General features: G+C 33.7%; 1 protein-coding gene across 1 annotated transcript; it reads right to left on the bottom strand.

Moving 5' to 3' along the window:
* Nucleotides 1-8,177: 8,177 nt before the first annotated feature.
* On the bottom strand, nucleotides 8,178-9,779 carry LOC120199160 (poly [ADP-ribose] polymerase tankyrase-2-like). The gene is made up of 5 exons (XM_039200344.1): nucleotides 9,555-9,779; nucleotides 9,229-9,368; nucleotides 9,102-9,163; nucleotides 8,748-8,824; nucleotides 8,178-8,360 (listed from the first exon to the last, which is right to left on the bottom strand). Exons 1-5 carry the CDS (start codon nucleotides 9,777-9,779, stop codon nucleotides 8,178-8,180), a joined length of 687 nt encoding a protein of 228 aa, XP_039056275.1.
* Nucleotides 9,780-23,345: the final 13,566 nt, after the last annotated feature.

The raw sequence follows: 23,345 nt of genomic DNA, 5'->3' as shown, positions 1-23,345 counted from the left end.
CATGAAGTTCATCTAACATATCATTAAGGCGTGGAATAGGGTGCCTATATTTGATTATTATGCGGTTTATAGGTATGTAGTCGACACACATTCAGATTGTGCCATATTTCTTTGGAACAAGAATCAATGGAATGACACAAGGGATAAGGTTTTCTTGGATGTGGCCTTTTTGTAGCAATACTTCTACTTGTCATTCCAGTTCATTGGTTTCTTTGGGATTAAATCAGTATATTAGTCGGTTTGAAATAGTAGATCCCAGAATGAAATCGATTTGATGTTCGATTCTTCTTTTAGGTGGTAAGCCATGAAGTGGATTGCTTATGACGTCTTTGAAATCCAACAAAAGAGAAACAAATACACTAGGAAAATCTGTGAGGTTAGTAGAAATCAAAATTGTGGTGTCTTTGAAACGAATGAGGATGGAAGAACTAGTTTGGGCAAAGGTTTCTCTCAAGTCTTTTGAACTCGCATAAATGTTTTGAGACACTTATTTTTTCTCATAAGTGGGTTCACTCACCTCCCGTGGGTTATTCGTTTGGCATTTATGAGTTATGACCTCTTTTTGTTTTTCATCTTTCTTTAAATTCCCAACCTCCTCACAGTTTCTCTTTTGATCTTGCATGATGTCCTTTGGATGCATTGGATTGAGCATGTAAGCTTTACCTTTGATTATGATGGAGTATTTGTTTTCTTTACCATAATATGTGACATTGTCGTCATATTTCCATGGTCGTCCCAAAAGGATGTGAGATGCTTGCATCAAAAGTACATTACACCAATCATCATCATATTAACGAGTCATCATTTAGTGACCTTAAACACTGCACTATGAGTAAGCCATTGTAAAAAATATGGCTTTGGATGTCTTTGAGAAGGCAAGTTAAGTGCGTCCACCAAATAACTATTGATTATATTGATACAACTTCTATTGTCAATGATCAATGAGTATACTTTCTACTTAATTTAATATCTCGTGTGGAATATGTTTGTTCATTGAATATCTGAGTCATCAACTATTTGTTTACTCAAATCTTACCTCACAACCATGCAATATGCGTCAAAATCATCACTGTTTGAGCGATTAGGTTCATTGTTTTTCGAAGCCTCGAGACAATCTATTTCGATATCTATCAATTCATCATTCTCTTATGGAATTACCATAGTTCTCATATTCGAACAATCGCGCTAATATGGAAATAACCTTTTGCATTTTAACAAAGATATTTTTATATTTTTTGACATTTAGGGTTTTCACCCAAATCTTTTTAAACCACTTTGGGCTTTTCAATCATCGATTTCTTATTCACGACAGAAGAAGATGTTAAAGATAAAGAGGAGTTGGATGAATTACCAATTGAATAAGTTGAATTACCTTGGTAGTTTTTTTATCCGAGATCTCCTTTGAAATTGTGCTTCAATTTTTATGGCTCTCTTCAATGTTTCTTCAAGGTTCAAATATCCATCTAAGTTAAGAATATCAGATATGTTTGTGTTTAGGTCACTAACAAATCTTGACACTATATCTTCTTCATCTTCATTTATGTTTGTTATGTTCCACAAGGATTGCATCTCGAGTCTGCAATCCATTATGTATGAGAATATATTCTAGATTCAGTGATCTTGACACTATATACATTTTGTGTACTTTGTTGGAAGAAAACGACTTACATAGCGATCTTCAATAGTTCCCATGATGTAATATTCTAGATTCAGTGATCTTGAATTGCTCTTCGAGTCTGCATCCACTATGTATGAGAATATATTGTGAACTCCATGGTTGAGTGGTACATGTTCTTTTGGAGGACAGTCATGGTAAGAAAATATGGGATCTACTTATCCTTACTAATTAATGTAGCTGTTTGATTCATATTCTTTATTCAAACATGGAATTGTGAATTTTGGCTTTGAAAATTTTTTGGCATTTAAAAGCTTGGGATAACACGTCTGGGGAGCATGAGATTATTTGGTTCGTTGTGTTATCTTGTTTGCTCGATATGCAGTGGTTGTTGTTGTTGTCTCAAAGTAGTGTTGAGTTCTTCAAATTGTACTCTTATGGTGTCCATTGAGGTTAAGATACCTTGAAGGGTTTATTGTACGCTTGCTTCATTTTTCAACCTGAAAGTCACAACACTCAAAAGAAAATTTTAAAGTATAAAATAGAAGAATAAAAGAAAAAGAAAACCTCACAAGTCACTCCAAGGAAGAAAAAATGAGAGGCAAGAAAGCAACGGATAATGTATACGTTGCTCTCGTTGAGGAAACAAACCTAAGAAGGCTCTAGACTCGATGAAGAAATGAAGGGCTTTGAATGGGTGCTTGGAAGGTGGCCACAAGATTAGGGTTTTAAAGAGGCTTTTAGTTGCTGGAAAATCATCAAATAGATGAGATTAGGTTAAAAAACAAGGGTAATAAAATTAAAGAGAATTAAAGACAATAGAAAACAAAGTAATAAATAAAGACAAGGATTTAAACTTGTAATTAATAAATATGTTCTTATCTACCTTGTAATAGGTTCCTAATGTAGTTTATGGCCTGATTTTGATGGATGGTGGCTCGTTGGAAAGAGGATAAAAAGATGAGAAAGATAGTGAAGACGAATAGAAAATCGGATGGTTAGATTAAAAGAAAAACAACTTTAAAAATTTACCCCGGTAAGTATAGGGGTTAATGCAAACGTGATAAGTTGATGTGGAGATGTCATGGATGGTTATATAGATGATGATAAGGTAGCGTGATGACCCTGATAGTTGGATATATCCTATCGAACCCTTCTTGTCACAATGAAAAGGCAAACTCGATAATACGACTCTAACAAGTCCTCCTAATCACAATGAATTGGAAAACTAGAGTGTGAAGATCTCTCTCTCAAGAACTCGAAAGAACTAGAGAAGAAGATTCTTCAAATGCACAAGGCAATCAGCTCTTGCAAAAACGATCTCTCGTTGTATTGCATGTAATAGAAGAAAATTTGATGATTTACTATGAGGGGGATGGTATCCTTATATAAAGTTCAGAGAGTCCTCGTTCCAACATGAATAACTAATAAAATAATAATAAAAATAGTAGCAAAAAAAAACTCTACTAAGTTTATGTACAAGGGGCGACATTGAATGGTGACCATTGATGAAGCTTTTGATCTGATGGTGGAGATGAAAGATGACTTAGAAAGAAGTCTTGGACTTGATGAACGATCAACATTTCCCTTCTAGAAGATGGTGGGGTGGCAATGGTGATAATTCTCTTGATAGACACCTAAGCATGTGATAAGTAAGGGGAATCAATCTTGATATGTTATCAAGGCTTGTGGATAAGGGCTTTGGCATGATGGAATTTTTTTAGTAGGATGATAATGTATCAAAGGTTACATTCAATGGCTTATTGGGCTTGATCATAAATTAAATAAAAGAAACTCCAATTACTAAATCTACGAGTTATCCCAAGCTTTATAAATATAACACTGGGTAACATTACAGAGTATAAGGTTCAGGGTGGTTCAAAATCAATCCCAAGTACATCTCCATGGGCTTCTGTAAAGTCCTAAAGTCGGGTCTGGTAGTTAGGGTCGATTTCCAAATTTCTGATAAAAAGGAAGAAAATTTCTAAAAAAATTATATTTTGGTTTTTAAAATATTTTGAAAAGGTTTTAAGTTATTTTAGATGATTAATTTTAAGTATGAAAGTTTAATTAAATGAATTGGTGATCGAATTGAAAGAATTGAAAATTATAATTTCGATGATCATTTTGTAAATTTTCACAATGTCCAAAGTCTATGAAGCAATTATACAAAGGCTTATATTTAGAGTTTTCCCTCTTAAATTAAAATGTTTTAATATTCTCTTTTATAATTTTTCCATCTAAGATTCATTTTAATCTAAATTATATTTCCGTTTTTACTTGTTTTCATTCATGTGCTTTTCATTTCCTTCTTATTTTACATTTTGGTAACTTCCCGTAATTTCCTCCATTTTCTGTCATTTTCTCCCAAACAAGCTGATCAATTCTTTCTCTTTTTCTTCTTGGTTTCTAAATTCACTCATCTCAATATTGATTTTAATTCTCAAGTTTTTATTCTCTTATCTTCTTGTTTTAAAGCTTGATCATAATGGAGTTCCATTGGTGATCTCAATTTCAATGTATTTTCCGGCAAGGTAAGGATATTTTCCTTGGTTTTCTTTCAACCTTCGAGGGCAAGTGACTATGTGTTAATGTTTCTATTGAAGTGTTGATTTAATTGAAAGGATTTCTAAGATTTTAATTGATTTTTGGAGCTAATTAATGTGCTGATTTCTTTAATTAATTTTGAGTTTATCTTAATGAAATTGAGTTGTTTTTGGAGTGATTATAATCATATTAAATTAGTTTTTTCATCCCAAATGATTTGGATGCTGATTTCTTGAAAACAAAGTCGGTTTTAGGTATTTTTGGGAAACCGTGAATTTAGATTTGTAGAAGTTGATTTATGCAGTTATAGATGAGTTAGATGTTGATTCTAGTTGTTTTTTTATTAGATTTTAGTATGGAGATTCATGCGTTTCGGTTTGGAACTTCCAGAGTGATGTTTCAGTAAGGTTTTCGGTGTTTTTAACATTTGCGTTCTGTTTTAGAAGCTGAGGATTTTGTTTTGTTTTAGATTAGATTTGATGTGTTAATTTTCTTTGCAAGGTTATTATTGTGTTATTGGTTGAGAAAACTTGGTTCTTTGAGTTTGGTAAATGTTGAGGTAGTGTTTGGAAGCATTTTTGGTTTTCATAAAGTAAGGTCAATAGCTCTCATTCTTAGGAAATGAACATGGTTCAAGGTTGAGGTTGTATAGTGTTGCATTGTATTTCAGATATATATTGTATTATTTGGTTAGTTATGATGATGAAATATGAATTATGTAGACTTACATATGATGCCATTTACATTGGAAATAAGAATGTGATGTGTTCCAAATTATGCATAGGATTTTGGAAATGATTTTGTGAAAATCCATATATATTATGAATGTGAATTGGATGAGTTGAACTTTCTCACTGTCCAAATATGTGAGTTGATCATGACTACCAAATTTGTAAGCGTGTTTCAAAGTGTATTTGAATCGATTTGTGAAAACTATGCATCATTGACAACTGCTCTTGGTGAATTGGATTAATTGGCTATTGTTCTTAATAGGACCTTTGGATATGAAAGACATGCCTAGGAAAGAGTACTCTATTTGTTTTGTACTAGTGTGTGATTTGGGATTATACGGGGTTCGGATGGTACGTTGAGCTTTGCTTCGAGAACATAAGGGGTAAGGTTAGGTGTTGAATTCACTCCACAATTTGTGGTTTTGGATCTATGTGATTCCGTAAGCAAAATGGGAGTTGTATGGAGTCCGTTATCCACTGAGCGAGTTGTGTTTCAAACAAAATTCGTTGATCTTAAAATGGAAAAATGTATGTGATTGTGTGTCTTGTCAAGGTAATTGTGCATGTGTGCTTGTGATTGCTTTTGAACTATATGGTCCTTTGATGTTTGTTTAATCTGGAAATCAAGTGATTTGGAAAATATTAGTTGATCATTGAAGTATGAGATGTTGAATTATATGTTTAAAGTAAGGAACAAGTTACGTATGAACATATAGCATTGATCTTTATCTTGGCTATGTGCATTGCTTTGAATGTTAGTCATTCACTAGGCTTTATAATATCACACTTGTTGTTAACATTTTTTAGAGGTTTAGAGTCAAGCTTGGAGGTGAGGAGCTTTTCATCGGTGTGATGAAGCAAGGATAAGGCATAAAGCTATACGTATGTGGTTTTTAAAAACTTTGTGTGGCAATTTAGGGATGTTTGGGACTTATACCTATTATTCACTTTGTTGGACTTATAATGTTGGATTTTGGTTTGTAATAAGTGGATTTACGTTCGGGATTTGATGTTGTTTTGATTTTTTTGACATTGGATTTATAAGTATGAACTTGTTGCTTGAAGCATGAGATTACTTAAATGTCGATTTAGACCCTAAAGAAGTTTTTGGAATGTCTAGTTAAGTGTAACTTGGTAAACTAAACGTGTTAGACTCTTAGGTTGAATGAAACAACCTTAAATTCCAAAAATGAGTACGTAACTTGTGTTTGAAACGAACTTTCATGCAATTGTTGACTTTTGGTGCCAAATCCTTGATTAATGTGTTGACTTGTGTTATAGAGCATGGTACACCTTTGTCTTGACATGTATGAATTGGTTGAATAGTGTACAAGCATGTTCCTATTCCATGATTACTTTTATGTGGGTGATTAGTTGACCAAATATATGTTCATAGCAAATCTGCAGTTTTACAGAAAAAGGATCGATCCTTTAGGGGAAAGGATCGATCCCAAACTTTCTGTTTTGCAAATAATTGATCCCTTTTCAAACAGATCGATCCATATGAAAAAGGATCGAGAAAGTATTGATCTCTTTGCTGTTTTGCTCAATGAAAAAAAGGTGAAATTGCATTCATCAAAGGTCTCAAGTATTCTTAAATTCTAATTTGACCCCTGAATGATTATATGAGTTGAAGTTAACCCAAGAATTGATTTACTTAATTACTTAAACTCTTAAATTGGAATTTGATGAGATTTGAGTAATCAATTCTTTAGCAAACTTAATCAAATAATAGAACCACTACTAGAAGAAAACCCCTTTAATGACGCGCATTGCGCATCATCTGGATGACACACAAATGCCTGTCGTTGAAGCCACCGACATGAATTTTTGATGACGCGCAATTATGTGTCATAAATCTATGACGCGCATTTGTGACACGCATTTATGATGCGCATTGAGCGTTATTGAAGCCCCCGTCATAAATGAAGATGACACATATTTGTGTGTCATAAATTTATGGCACGCATGTATGACTTACATTGCGTGTCATTGAAGCCCCCGTCATAAATGAATATGACACACATTCGTGTGTCGTGATTATATTTTGTAAATTATATATATATATATATATATATATTGTAGATTGATAAATAATCAATCTAAATCACATTTAATGCCTCTTGATACTAAATATATATCATATTATATATAAGCAATCCATTTGCATACAATATATTCACATTAAGTTATCAAAAATATTGTAATCATATGTCGATACAAAATATCACGGCATAATAAAGTTCTACTAATATGCCCTCACCATCCGGGCGTGTACACAAGAAATCATCATCAAGTTCTACTAAAGGGGAGTCTTGTGAAAAATCAAAAGTGGAGTACTTCTTTCACCTTGACTATAATGCTCCTCTAAATGTGCAAATTATCGTTTGAATTGTTCAACGCCACTATTTGATTGAAAAAAGAAAAAGAATACCGTTATTTGCAATGCAAAAAGCAAATGTTATCAACTGAAATTTAGAATTTCCAGACCTCTACCCCCTATATTTCGCTTAAGCACTACATAACTTGAAATGAGGATTCAATCTACAAAATCGCTCAAAAAGTATTACTTTACTAAGCTGTATCTAAAATGTATAAGGACAATCTTGGACATCATATTAAGAAACAAGAGGATTTTTTTAAAGGATATTAAGCAAGACAAGTTAAGAGCTTGAAAGGTACATGAAGTTGGTCTGATCCCCACCACGGAGGTACTCCTGCAGCATCTGGGGATGATACTCTAATATCTGTTAGGCCACAAATTGGTTAAGATATATGATAAATAGAAACCAGATAATATCAAAGCAACAAATGTGGAGTACCTCTTTATAAATCAGCTCTCTGACATCATCTTTTGCCAATTTCCTTCTCTCAAACTCAAATTCTAATTTTGAAATAGGTTGAGTGGATGGTTCACGATCCACATTTGCTAAACCATAAAAGTATAGATCAGTTAATGCCTACCAGTATAAAACAACACCATTAGGAATATTAGAAGCTTGTAAGTCATGATCTAACTGTCAGATTTATCATTTGTAGTTGATTTAATGTCAATAATGAGAAGAATTATCATATCTTGATGAAATGATGCTGAAAAAACATCAAATCAAAATTTGTAGCATTCAAGATCACCCATTCATCGATTTCAATTCTATAGGAAGCATATCCTTTATGTTTTCTGAATATAAAAAAATGTTAGCAAGAAACCCCATTTTTCTATAAATTTCAGGGTTATCTATTGTATGCATACCTTGTTTCCTTTTTAGTGTTTTTGAAAGAAAAAATTAAATACTAGGAATTCTCAATCTTACTTCTTCAGCTGTGGGATGATCTTTTAGATCAAATGAAAGTAAGCGCTCAAGTAGACGAAGAGCCCCGAGATCCACATTAGGGAACTTCTGTGAGAAAGGAATCGGTGGCTTTTTACGCATGCTACTAAGGTACCTCCTTGCCTTTTCATTTCTAATCTGCCAGGTAATGATAGGTGCACCAATAACATTAAAAGTGGCTAAATATTCATGATAACAAAGCATGATATAAAACCATATCTGAATACAGATGGAACTAATGAAAAGTGCAAAATATTTTTCTTTAGTACCTAGACTTTGCTAATACGATCAATTCCATGAGCTTATAAAAATGCATAACAAAAAAAGAGATAGTTCTAGTAAAACCATACCTTGATATGGAAACAACAATTTAAAGAGAAAGGCGCTCATGAACCATAACAACATATCCAAATGTCATATTCAAGGCATTAATTTTCAACCCTAACAAAGCAATGTGCACAAATAACACCCATAAAGAACAAAATTGAAACATGGGTGTAGGTTAACCGCTAAAGCTTTGAGTACATGCTCAGGTGCTATTGTTCGTTTATCCTCTCTGTTACAAACTTCATTGGACTCTGATGAAATAAGATTAATGAACTCTGTAAGAGGATTGAAGTTTACGTTAGTTACACAAAAATAAAAAAAAATAATACTATCATAACATTATGGTTAGAGACAGCAGAATTCCAATGATATGAGAGAAGTGAATATAAATGGTCAATCTACTCGTCAAACAACATTCTAACAAGAAAAAGTTTTCCACCTATATCTTCAATGACAACAAATAGTGGTATTATAACCAAATAAGATTACCCATTATATGAAAATATGGAATCAGGTTTTAAAGCCACATTAATAATATGAAATAGCAGATACCATGTTCCTCTTCTATACTTCTTTGAAAAAGATTTGATTTTCGTGCAATAATAAGAGGCTTTCTGTTATGCCAAGACAGTAGCAGGTACCTGAATGTTGCGCACTTCCAAAAATCTACAAGACAGACCGTGACATGAGATCTATAGGTGTTCTACATTTTGAATCTTCCAATGTAATAGAAGCACCAGACTGGAGAAGAACACTCACTACAACAAGATGATCGAAATGTAGAGCCCTATGAAGGCTACTCCACCCAGATTCTACGTCCTGGAACAAGGATTATGAAGAGTCAAAAAAAGTGGCTTGAAGCTAATTGCACCATCATACATCTGACATCTCTACGACTTCATGTTGTTTAAAACAAGATCATCCATGTTCTAAAGAAGGATACTTGATAGACATCCACAACGAACTTGAAAACATTTGATCAACAAAAGGATAAGAATTACACACCCTAGCATCAGGATCAGCATCAGAAGCTAGAAGCCTTCGAATAATGGGAATGTTGTTTCTCCAAGTTGCAATGTGAAGAGGGGTCAGACCCAAACTGTTCCTCGAATTGATATTACTTCCATTCTTCTTCAATAGCGCCAATGCAAAATCTACATCAGGAAAGGACCCTTCTACCACAGCATGCCACAAATCTTTATATGAGGCACCAGATGAGCCTTTTTGCATGGATTTTTGGAGGATCTGTTTATTTCCTTGAGGTGAATTTAACATATCCACAACACTTTATATCCAGAGATCACTATAAATACTCCTAAAAGTTTTTGAAAATTCAAGTTTTGAAGTGACTGTCCTTCTAACAGATTACAACAAGAGCCAAAGATTCTCCAAATGTCTATAAAGAAGTTAGCAAAAGGCAAGAGGTAATAACTTCCTATCTACTTTATTCCATCTAGTATATATTTTAACAAGAAATCAAAAAGATCTAGATTCTAGAATCTTGTTCCATTTATGTGGAGAGTTTTTCAATAACAACATATCATCCCACCATCATCTTCGATGTAGTTACAAACATATCTCCTACAAAAAGGCGAACCGATGTGTTGCATTCAAAACTCGTTGTGTCAACATAAAATACCCTGTAGAGGAAATATGATAACAAAAGAAAAATGAATGATCAACATTAAAAACAACTCAATCACTAGATAACCAACCAAAATGGAAAATGAAATAAATTCATATGCTAAGAGCCAAAAGGGCAAAAACTGTGTCGAAATTAGAGATAGAGAATATGAAGAAGACAATGGCTGAAGACAGATTCATTTCTAGAAAATTTTAATGGTTGATCTAAATAAACAACACAAGCAAAACCTCTAGAACAAAACCAAAACGCAAACTATGAAGCAATAGCAAAAGAGAATAACATATCAACTATAGTAAAATCAATTTTCATATCCAAAATTACATGAAATTAACAAAAACCCTTCATTAGAAATCAAACCAACAAATCAAAACTTCACATAAAAAACCATAGTTTACCAAATCAATCAATAAAAAAAACCAAAAACACAACACCAAGAAGAAAAAGGAAATACCCATTGTAAAATTCTACATAAATTTCACAAAAACAACACAAAAATGCAGAAAAGATAACATTTTTCTATTGGAAAGATCAAATCTTTTAAAGCTAACCTAAAAGAGAAATTCTCCCCTGAGAAATCGTTGGATGTTAGAAGAAGAGAAATTTGAACAAAAATTAAGAAAGGGAGGAAGCTCGCGGGGGCAACAGACTCACTGAGTTATTGAGTAAGTACGAGGGGATTTTTTCCACAGATGGAAATAAACGCCAAAACGAGTGAAGCAATTTGTGATCTGAGTTGAGTGGGGGATGAATACGAAGGAAGACATCGATATATGGAGTTAACAAAGATCTTTTGTGCTTCACGATAATAGAGGGGGGAAGCTAGTGGACTGATACAAAGAGAAAAAGGGAAAAAGAGAAGAAGCGGGAAAGGATGAAAATAATGGGGGAAATTAAAAGATGAATTTTACAGATGATAAACAATTAAAAGTGTACTTCGTGTTTTTGTAAATTTTTTGGATTATGACTATTAAATATGACACACATTATTGTAAGTCATAAATCGTTCAAATTTTAAAAAACATGACATTTTTTTATGACACACATTTTTGCAAGTTATAAATTAGCGTGTGTCATAGTTCGTGTGTCATTAAAGGTATATTTTCTTGTAGTGAACCCTTATTTTCATGTCATTGTTTGGTGCATAGGTTTTTTATATTTACGTTTAGGTCTCTAATATTGTATGATCAATTAAGTGATTGTTTGATGTCCTATTGGTTTGAAATTTTTTGTGATGCTCCCTTATGACACTGTTTAACATGTAGTAACCTTAATTGGGATATTTTACTTGTTATTTATTATGTGATGTGAAATAACCAAAATACCCCTAAACGTTTAAATGCAATGTTTGTTTGTTTAATTGAGATTCAATTGCATGTTAGTTACATTGAATGTTGCATGATGAATAATAAGATATTTTAATTTATTTTCTTTCAAAAAATGTGCGTAATGTGGATCCTGATATATCCAACATGATTGGAACCTAATGTACGCTCAGGTATCTGGCTCAGACTCTTGGACCAAGTATGGGGCGTTACAGCTTTATAGTTGGGCCCAGACATTATTTGGCTTCTTGAAATCCATACTAATGAGGGAGAAAAGATGAGTGATTTTACTTTCTTGATTTCTTCTAACTCCATGTGGGCGTGAAGCCCTTACTGACGAAGGCATGGACTTTTGTTTGGAGTTGATCATTGAGTAACTTGGCTCGTCCTCTAGTAATTATGCCTGGAGGCAATGTAAGCCTATCATGTGGGTGTGTGGTACATGTCTCAGATGTATTACTATGGGAGCATCACATTATTGGGAGATATCAAGCAAAATCTAGGTATAATTGGCTTCCAATGCAAGCGAGAATGAGGGAGATAGCTCAAAGATCTAGAAGAACCTTATAAAAAATATCATCCTTCCAAATATTAAAATGTTTTGTCGGTGGGTTTTTCATGATGCTTTACCTACACGATAAAAAAAGGTTACGAAAAAAATCGAGATTATAACATGCCTTATGTGTAACCAGGAGACTGAAGCTTACCTTGATGCCCTCCAATTCTACCCCAAAATGAAATCTATTCTTTCTCTTTCATGTTTGGATTTGAATCTTTTGGACTACCATGTTGTCTTATCTAAAGACTAGTTAGAGCAAGCATCGAATAAACTAAACAGATATGGCTTCCCCTTTTTTCTGGTTGTTGTTTTGAATGTGTGGAATAAAAGGAGCAAGCGGGTTCATGATAAAACCATTTAGGATGACTAATAGGTATTTAAAAAAGCTAAGGAGCTATCGATTGACTTCTTGATGCCTATTGGATAAGGATGCTCCCAGATTTCCCATTTGCATGCCCTTAAGGTCTATCGATGGTGTAAGCCAATAGCTGAAGATTACATGATCAAGGTCAATGGAGTGTTTATTAAGCAATATAGAAATAAAACAGTGGGAAACATCACTTATTACCATAATACAATAGTGGTTAATGGTTGTGCATTCAAACTTAAAGGTATCCACTAGGCAAATTCGGTCAAGGCCGTGGACTTCACCTATGGCATTTGAATTACCAATGAAAATGAGTGGGACATGGTGATCATTGAGGGCATGTTATTTCAATCATCAATTGGCTTGCTAGTTGATAAAGAAGCGGTAGCAGATGATGTGAACATTACTTTTGTCGAGCAAACAAACTTAGGAAGGTTCTAGATTCGATGAAGAAATGAAAGGCTTTGATTGGAATGTTTGAAGGTGGAAGAATGATTAGGGTTTTGAAGGAACTTTAGTTTCTGGAAATAGACAAAGAAGATAAGACTAAGATAATAAAAGCAAGGTTGATAAGACTAACGAAGAATAAAGACAAGAGAAAACAAGGGTAATAATTAAAATAAAGAATAAAACATGTAATCAAGGAAACAATGGATCTTCCCTTATTGAAGTTGGAACCCAATGATGTAGTTGCTAGATTTTGATGGATGAATGCTCGTTGGAAATAGGATTAACATATGAAGAAGATTGTGAAGGCATAATTAAGACCGGATGGTCGGATTAAGAGAAAAATAGATTTGAAAATTTACCCCCAGTAGTATGTATGATGTGGCAAACCCTATGGTTTGTGTATGGTGATGACATGAAGTGTATATAGAATAAGGATGATGATGGAAGATGGAAAATATATGGATATATCCTATCGAACCCTTCTAGTCACAATGAAAAGGCAAACTCGATTATACGACTCTAACCAGCCCTCCTAATTGGGATAAAAAGGCAAACCATAGTGTGAAAATCTCTCTTTCAAGAACTTGGAAGAGCTAAAGAAAAAGATGCTTCATAGGCACATGGCAATCAGCTCATGCAAAAATGAACTCTTGTTATATTGTATATAAATGAATAAAAGTTTTGATTTACAAAGAGAGGGATGACCTCCTTAAATTGTGTTTGAGGAATCCAAGGGTAAACATGATTGATGAATAAAATAAAAATAAAATATAAATAAAATACTATCCTAATCCATGTGATGTGGGAAGCATCAATTTGGGCCCTTAATGTAGTGCTTGATTCGATAATGGAGATGGAAACTAGGAATTTGAATGCATGACTTGATCCTCAACCGTTGGATGTGATGGATGGTCCAGAACTAGCTTCTAGAAGGCAGTGGCATGGAGAATAGGATTTGGCTTCTAGGGTTTTGTCATTACAAGAAAATTAACTTTCTAACCTTTATTTATAAGATGAAAATATTAAAATTTACAAATCCCATATAATCTCGTATAGGAATTTCTGCACGCACTGTCTTCACTTAAATGTCCATATCTTGAGTTCTTGATATTGGATTGATGCGATTCAAGAGCCGTTTGAAAGATAAGAGACATTCGATCGACTATTTAGAAGATGTATCGACCAAATAACATCAGGATTCCATTAAAAAGTAGTCTCAAGTTTCTGATCTATTATTCTTTTTTTTTCAAGGCTTGATTGTGTGAATCCATTGTAAGCGTTAGTCCATCATCCTTTGATGTGAGCCATGTGATTCATGTATCATCCTCACTCTCTACAAAAGTATTTGACCTCGAATATGAAACATCAAAGAGAGAAATATTTGAGCCTTTTAAGAATTCACTCACATTATACTTAACAAATAGATATCATTTGAATCTTCGAGACATTGTTCTTCTAATAGGTTTGAGTAGAAACAAGTCTAAAGAAGAATGAGTTGTCATCATTATGGACTCTAGTGCATGTATCACTAACTGACAAGAAGATTTCTTCATCACAATATTGTTACTTAATGAAGCTCATGAATATCTCACTAGATACCCTTCATCACAATATTAATGGCCAATATGGTAGCGCATTCTTTAGCGCATTGGGTATAACACCCTTTTTTTTTTTAGCTTAAATTTAAATTATTAAGTAATTGAAATTTTGGAGACCTGTTTAAAAGATCCTAAAATTTTAGGGTAGTTTTCAAATTTCCAAGCAGTTTAAGGACTTAACACCAAAATTTCCCATCATTTTCAAGTAAATAAAAAAAAGGAAATTGTGGTTATAGTGTTTGAACCTGTGTCAAAAGAATGGTGCCTTATACCCCTTCCATCTAAGCTAGGGCATTGTTTGTGCCTTAAAATAATAAAAAAAATCTTTTGAACTATTTAAGATTAGATTTTTGAATCACCAAAGATCCTACTAGTTGGAAATCAAATCAAACCCTAAATTAAAATCCCCAAATTATGTTCAAGCTTTTCCATCCACCATTGAACCACCACCGTCTAGCCAACCATGATCGACACCGCTATCATCGGAGGGTTTGCCGTCGTCTACCGACCAAAACCCTACCGAGAGTTAATTGAGAATCGATGTCGTTAACAGTGAAATGCTACTCGAAGCCTTGCGCAATGTCTAATTGATCTTGATGACCTTGGGTCTAATTGTAATCATTGTTAGAGTCCTCACATCGTTTCGATCAAAACACAACGGAACACGTCGCCTCGTCATTACTGCTCTATCATCCATTGCTGAGGTAAGCTTCTAGCTACTTTTTTCGATCATTTTCGTGATTTGGCTAGTTATTTGAGCTATTTAATGTTATTTGTGTTGAATTATTGGCTGAGATACAACCAACTTACTCTCATTATCTGTAAGGAAACAACACGGTCCTCTACACGTTGCCCTGTACGTGGGGCTTCTCGGCTGACAAGAAATATTCTAGAACTGGTTGGACCAGTATGAACAACCTGAGCCATCAGGAGCCAGTCCGAGCCAAGCCATCCAAGCCGAGCCGTTGACTGAAAATTGACTTTTTTTTAGACCACCTATCCTAATATTTTTCAACATTTTAAGTTCATTTTTGGGATTCGTTTTGCGAAATCCGAACTCAATAAGTTATTTTTAGCATTTTATCTTTCGATTTGATCTAATTTTTGTGTTTAAATCCAGTTTCTGATGTAATTCGTTTTGCTATGTATCTGAGATACTATTGGACATTGAATTCAAGTCAATCGTGATTGAATGTATTTGAAATTATCGACCAATATAGCTTAAAAATTGAGGTAATACTCTACTACCTTTTGTATGCTTTATGGAACTAGTTGGCAATTGGTAAATTCAAGAATAAAAATGTTTAATCATGTGCTTATCGTTGATTATTCTAAAACTAGTACTGAGTATGGAAAAATGGTAATATATTGGATACTACTCGAATGACTCAGATAGGAAATTAGATGACCAATAGGAAATCCCAAAACCAGTGATTCGTTGATGAATCAGTTAACCTCAAAATTATCATCTATGATTATTATTGTAGGAAGATTTAATTCTAGAAATAAATGGGTATGCAATTGCAAAAATACTCGTGTAGTGTAAAAATGACAAGAATTTCTTAGATATTGAAATTTACTTGAGAACTCAAAATTGATCCGATAAGACTATTGATTCACTTGTTAAATTCTTGATATGTTTGGTAAGATTTTAATAATCGGTTTCTAACCTCTAAGATAGTGAAAGTCTTAGAATTTTTAATTTCCTAAACAACATCTGAAGACCAATTTATCAGACGTGATGCATATGAATGAGTTGAAAGAAATGACCAAAATACCTCGTACTCCAAAATGACCAAAATATCCTCAGGTTTTAGAATAGCTTAAAAACTCTCTTAACTAAGATTAAGTGAATGTCTTTGGATAAGTTATGAAATACTGATAAAGATTAAATGTTTTAATGTCTCTAAAGATTTTGGTACATAGACCAAATATGTCAGTTATCCTTAATTTTTGTACAATACAAGAATAATATCACCTGAATATTTGTTCATCTTCTTAAGTTGTGTTTAGTGATGATTCTAAAGGTTTATTATACAAGGCAGTCAATATTAAGAAATATATATACATGAGGTTTATTGCTTTTATACTTTGTAAGTATCTCAGTGTTGGGATATTTTCAATTTGATTAGACTCGAAAGCCTGAAAGCCATATGGAATTCAGAGTACTATAAATCTCTATTTACCCTCGTTATATTGAATTGCCAAATTTCCTAAGAATCATATGCCTATAATGTCCTTATAAGTTTGATTGATGGAATCACTCAAGGATTATTCGAATTCATAAATAACTCCAATATAAAGGTTCTTGAATACCTTGAGATATATTTTAATCCTAAATGATCTTAAGGTACATATTTTTAGAATCCCTGATTAGTTCCATCAGATAATGTATCCCTTTCAATATGGATTTCATTTCTGAAAGTAGTCCAATACTATCTAGAATTTGGTGTTTCCTTCTTGGTAATTATCAAATACCCCTGATATATATATTAGATCCTATAGTGTGTTCTATATTTATCTAGGTATTTTTTAGGATTCAAAACTGTGAATATTACTGTGATTTAAAATTATGACTTTGTTATCGAAAATGACTGTATGTTATATGATTTCTATTTCCTATACAAAAATATATATGATTCATGATTCTTGATATTACCGATGTTCGTTTGAAAGTTGATTTTACTTAGGGAACTTTCTAGGATGCGATATGGATTTCTGCATGTTCAGCTCCTATCAAGCTGGTAATTTCTTATAGACCTAAGACTATCCTTGGATGGGCTCTTGGGCCAATGGGCCTTGGGTAAGTCCTTATGGATCCTAAGGTACTCCCTTAAGATGGTCGCTTTGCTTTGTTCTTAGGGAAAGTCTTTATGAAACCTAAGGCACCCCATCAAGTGGCTTCTATGCCTCGGCTAAGGTAAGTCCTTATGGATACAGAATTATGGAATTGTATATCGATGTTAGAGTGGAGGGTACTACAGTGATTTTAAAATTTGTTTTCGTAAAATAAACTACTATTATTTTAAACTATATGCGCACTTATTTCTAGTTTTGTGAGAACACAATAGACATTCATTTTCCATCTCCTGGATTTGTCTCTCCGAATGCTTCCTCTAAACTATATATTCTTGATTATTACTTGAAGATTTAATTAATGAACCATAACTCACCACTATAACATGTATAAGCTTGGATCGATAAGAAAGTTTAATGCTTTTCCAAATATCTACTTGTCAGTTAGTATCATCTCATAGTTCTGTATTACTGAGTTTTACAAAAGCTCACTTTGTTACTCACTATTTCATGTTAAAATAATTGATCTTGTGCAGTATCGACACTAGCTTTGGGAGTTTTTATGGTGTTGCTCACAGAGTACGGTACATGTGTGTAATTAAGGAACTTGTAGGTCACATTTGTTTTTATATTAAGTTTGTAACCTATTTCGGTATTTGACATTTTTGAATTCTTTTTTAACATTAGAACGATTCTTGAACTTATGTCTTTATGCATAAACCATTTTACAATTTTAAATGATATAATAAGAAATTTTATTTTCCCTAAGTATTTTGTGGGGGTCACTCCAGTGGCCCTAATATGACAAATCAAATTGGATTGGGTTACCTGTATCAATATAAGGTTGTTACATTTAGTGGTATTAGAGATTAAGAAGCGTCTTTTTGGGTATATTGATCGATCGACTATCCTAGGATGTCTGGTGAGTACATGCCCCTAGATTATAATCGTACTCCTCTAAGCCATAACTCTGAGGTCAAGTACCTTCTTTATAATAAGCTACCAAATGAATATGTCTATAAGGTCTCGACCTCCACAAGAAATCAATATCATTAACATTTGTCCAGACTCTTGAAAATCACATTGTGAGTAATGTAAAAGTTGCTTGTTCGAGAATTCTATGTCGGATCTCAACATGAATTTGTGTTTTTACCCCAAATGTTCTACGATGATAAGTTCATAGCTAAACTTTATAAGTAATATTTTGAGATTAATAACTGCTACCCAAGTGGATTGAAGAGCAACATACTTTGTTTAAGTTTTGACATGGTGATCCCCCTAAAGTTCTGCATCGATGAACCAAATTGAAGAATTTTTAGAATCATACTGATTTGATTAGTATGAGATTCAAGGGAAGTGCCCATATACTTAGTAAAACTGTAAATATCGACGTGGTTTTTTATTTCTGAAAGAAAGAATTAGGTTCATATGTTGCACTAAAGGTAAGAAAGCATCATCTGGCCAAAACTCCAGTTAAATATTTTGATACTCATGAATGATAACTTTGCATTGCAAAATGAAGTTTATAATTCATTTTCTGTAAATGTATTCATGGGTAGAAGAGTAACTCTTTTCTTTCTATCTAAATGGAAGTTTTAATGGTGATGGTACAAGTGAGGCTTTGAACGAACAAGAATCTCAGGTTAATCTGAAAGATTATGGTATCAAGGTTTTACGTTGAATATTAGATTTTATCCAAGTATATTTGTGGAAGAAAGTGGTGAGATTTAGAGAATATGGGCAAACTGGGTCATGGATTCTCTAAAATATGTTAGATACTTAAGATAATATGATTAGTTGCATACCACCTTAAGTTAACTCTGAAACTTGAATGCATCATGAATGTCTTCTATGTGATTACGAAATGGTACGATTCCGAACCCCTCCTCACTCATGTTATTATGATTAAGGATATTGAATTAAGATCGGTTTTTTTTTGTGAATACCGTTTAGATTATGAAACTGTAGTGAACCTATTCTGATGGTTAAGGTTCGATGGAAGAATCATGGTCATGTAAAAGCTACACGAGGGACTGGAGAATTGATGAAAGCTCAGTTTTTTCATTTCTTTGAATTGGGTAAATTTCAAGGATGAAATTTCTTTTAAGGAAGAGAGAGTTGTAACACCTTGCTTTTATTTATTTTTAGCTTTAATTTAAATTATTAATTCATTAGGATTTCGAGGACCTTTTTGCATAATTCTAAAATTTTATGACAAATTCCAATGTTGTTCAAAGACTTAATCCCAAAATTTCCCATCACTTTCAGGCAAAAAAAAGGAAATTATGGTTGTGGTAATTGAACCCACATCACAAGCATGGTGCCCCATGCCTTAACCATTTAGGCAAGGCATTGTTTGTGCCTTAAAATAATAAAAATATCCTTTAAACCTTTTAAGATCAGTTTTTTAAATCCTCAAAGGCCTTTTCAGTTGGAAATCAAATTCAACCATAAAATTTAAAATCTCCAAATTATATTAAATCTCGTCGTCTCCTTCCACAAATAAACAACCGTCGTCCAACGAATTGTGATCGTCATTACTGCCACTAGAGGGTCCCTCGTCATCTCCCAACAAAAGCCCTATTGAGATTTCATCAAGAATTAGTACTATTAGTCCTGGAAAGCTACTCAAAGCCTCGTCGGAGTTCTAAGTCATCACATCAATTTTTAGTGATTTTTAACCGACCCCGATAACCTTGGGCCTCAATGATAACCCCATAAAAGGCTATGTTTTATTCCTTTTTTACTTAGGTCATTGATTGTCTGAAAGCACATTTAGTTACATGTAGTTGCATTTAGGCTCATATAGTTGTATATGGTGGTATGTTTTGCTACAATATTTTTTATTTGAAAAATTGGAGCCACTTAATAGGAAAGGTTGTACTCGGGTGATGATGTGCAGGTGAATAAGGCTAAAGGAGAAGTGGTGAATTTCCATAGCATACTTGATGAGGAGACTTGCTGAAATGTTATAGCATTCTAGATGACATTTATGGGTAGAGAGAGACAGAATATATTTATATGAAAGTTGTCAGTTGTCCATGCTCACACGTGAATTCCTCTGCTACCTACCCTTGTAAGTCCCACTACCAGCCTAACCCTTCATGTGAAGGGAATGATATATAGGGTACAAAGGGAATTTCGGCTCAAAACCCTAGGGATTCCCTTAGTATAAATAGAAAAGGATGCCCTACATTTAAGAGAGTTTTTAGGAAAGAATGAGATGAAAGAGAGAGACAGAAAGGCAACTGTAAAAACTTTTCATTTTTCTTTTCTCTTCTTCTTCCTTTCATGGTGTCCTCCATATACAAGCTTTAAGGGGATAGCATATTAGGCCTTTGAGATAAGCTAGCTTGCTAAGGTGATTTACAATGGTTCAAGGAAGCGCACGGCAACACACTTGGGAGTTTTCTTCTCCTTATTGATTTTTAAACTTATTTATTTATAGCTTTTGTAATGGAACGAATGATATTCGTGGATGATTTGTATCTCACCATGAACTAACTTATTTTGTGTGGGTTTTCTTTGGATGATTATGTGTTTTTTTAAATGAATGTTTTTATGTTTTCATGTTATTTACTTGCTTTGTTCATTGTTTTTATTTACATATAATTGTAAGATCTTTCGATAGTTAGCCATTTTCTACGTTTGATGCCTAACATTGAGAGAGTTAGGTTAGATCAACATGAACAATGGGGTTGAGCTGGGAAGAAAAACCTTAATCTACCTTAGATACAAGGAAAAGATTTCAACAACTAAAAGAAGTATGACTTAGTCGATAGGATCTTGCAGTTGTTTACGCTGAGAGGTATTGCCGTAGAATTTCAATATCAGGTTCCTTACTAGAGATAACCTAGGAACGTTTTTAGCAACTTTTTCAAGCATTATATACATGGAAGACGTGAACCATTTTAGAATACAAGGCATATGATTCCTTAGTAAACCCTAACAGTTATCCATATTGTAGCTTGTTTGTGCGAGGTTGTCAGGTTATTTTATTTCATACCTAAATTCTCAATCATTTTGCCTTGGCATTCTTAACTTTACTTCACTATTTTCCACAACATTTCATCTTCATACTTGCTATTTTGATACAACATTCCCATCAAGTGTTCATACCACCATAAACCTATACATTAAAGTTTATAGTTTAAGGCATTAACTTAACTTGGAATCCCTCTAATCCATTTGGAAACGATACTCACTCATCATTATATTACTTGTTCGATGTGTATACTTGTACAATTTGCGTGCCATATTACAGTACACTTACACACGTATATAACTTTTTGGCTCCGTTGTCAGAGATTGGAAATTAATGATTTTACTTTTGGTTATTGCATAATTTTATTTTTTTTTTTGTCTATACCAACTTGTTATTTTTACTTTTTTGTATTGTTACATGGCCTATAACAGACTTGAGAAACCATTACTTCTTTTGGTACCTAAAATTGAAAGACATTTTTGACAAATAAATCATGTTTAACGTGTTCAAAGAACCATGTACGGAGTTCAAAATCCAACTAAAGATCCTACAGATGGAAATGTTGTAGCATTTCGTAATGATGGAGTTGTAGCTCACCTAGAGCTATTCAAGATCACTTAACTCCCATCTTGGATGATCTAAGCCCTGATATTGTAGCTCCCACCATTTAGGCAGTACACCTTGAGCTCAAACCGGTGATGTTTAACATGTTGAAATTTATTGGACAGTTTGGTGGCATACTTTATGAAAATGCAAGGCAACACATTCATGCTTTCTTGGAAGTTTGTGATTCATTTCAGCAGCAAAGAATGCATAAAGATGTATTGAAGCTCAAGTTATTCCCATATTCTTTACATGATCAAACAAGAGCTTGGTTTAATGGGGTTCCATCCGGCTCGATAAATTCATGGTTAAACTTATGCAAAAGTTTTTTTGCCGCTATATAATCCACCCAACATGAATACTCAACTAAGAAATGGCATTGCTTCCTTTCATCAAGATAATGATAAGTCTATGTATGAGTGTTGGGATAGGTACAAGGGATTTCTATGTAAGTGCGCGAACCATGGATTTGGACACAATAAGTAATATTCTACAATAGTCTCAATGCTCCCACAAGGATGATGCTAGATGCTTCAACAAATAAAAATTTCCTAGATAAGTCACCTGAAGAAGCCTTTGATATCCTAGATAGGATAGTTAATAATGATTATCAATTCTTTTCTTTGAGGCTAGGAACGGGGAAGAGAATTCAAGGAACCTTTGAGTTTGATTCTAAAGACTCAGTTTTATCCCAACTCTCTGCCATTACCAACATGCTTAAGAATCTCCGTCCTAGTGAGGTTAATGAGGTCAAGGCTGTAAGCGCTTCAAGTGAGTCTACCAACTACGTAAGGAACTTCAATTGAGGCAATAATAACTCCTACTCAAATACATATAACCTAGTATGGAGTCATCATCCTAATTTCTCTTAGGGTAATCAAAGAGCTAACAATACCAACAGCTTGACCCAACAACAGAATCTGACTAAACCCCCCAAGTTTTCAAGCTAATATGCCATGCAAAAAAACCAACAAGGGTTTTAAATTTTCATCTAATACCAATTCTTTTGAAGTTACTCTCCAAAATTTTATGGCAACTACGAAGGCCTTGTTGCAAGATCACCTCACATCTATTAAGAGACAAGGTACATTACTAGAAAGTCATAGCTGATCTTTGAGATATTTGGAAAATCAAGATGGACAAGTAGCTACAGCGTTACATGCCGCTCACAAAGTAGTTTATCTAGCGATACTAAAGTCACCAAGGCTCATGGAAAAGAGTAATGCAATGCACTCACGTTAAGGAGTGGCACCCGACTTAACCAAAGAGATAAATTTAGGGGAAGAAAATATATGATTCTAACCACAAGATTATATAATAAGAACCTCAATTGATAGTAGATATACCTATGGAGAAGGATGAGGATGAGGACTCAACAAGTGATGCTACTGATTGACGTCAGAAGAATGCTACAGCAAAAGTTAGACCACCAACAGTAGAAGACGAAGTCAGACCCTTACCACAATCCCCA

This window comes from Hibiscus syriacus, unplaced genomic scaffold (genome assembly GCF_006381635.1).
Source record: "Hibiscus syriacus cultivar Baekdansim isolate YM2019G1 unplaced genomic scaffold, ASM638163v2 tig00005377_pilon, whole genome shotgun sequence".
Classification (NCBI taxonomy): domain Eukaryota; kingdom Viridiplantae; phylum Streptophyta; class Magnoliopsida; order Malvales; family Malvaceae; genus Hibiscus; species Hibiscus syriacus.
The sequence above is the reverse complement of the archived record's forward strand: the minus strand, read 5'-3'. Positions and strand labels throughout refer to the sequence as shown.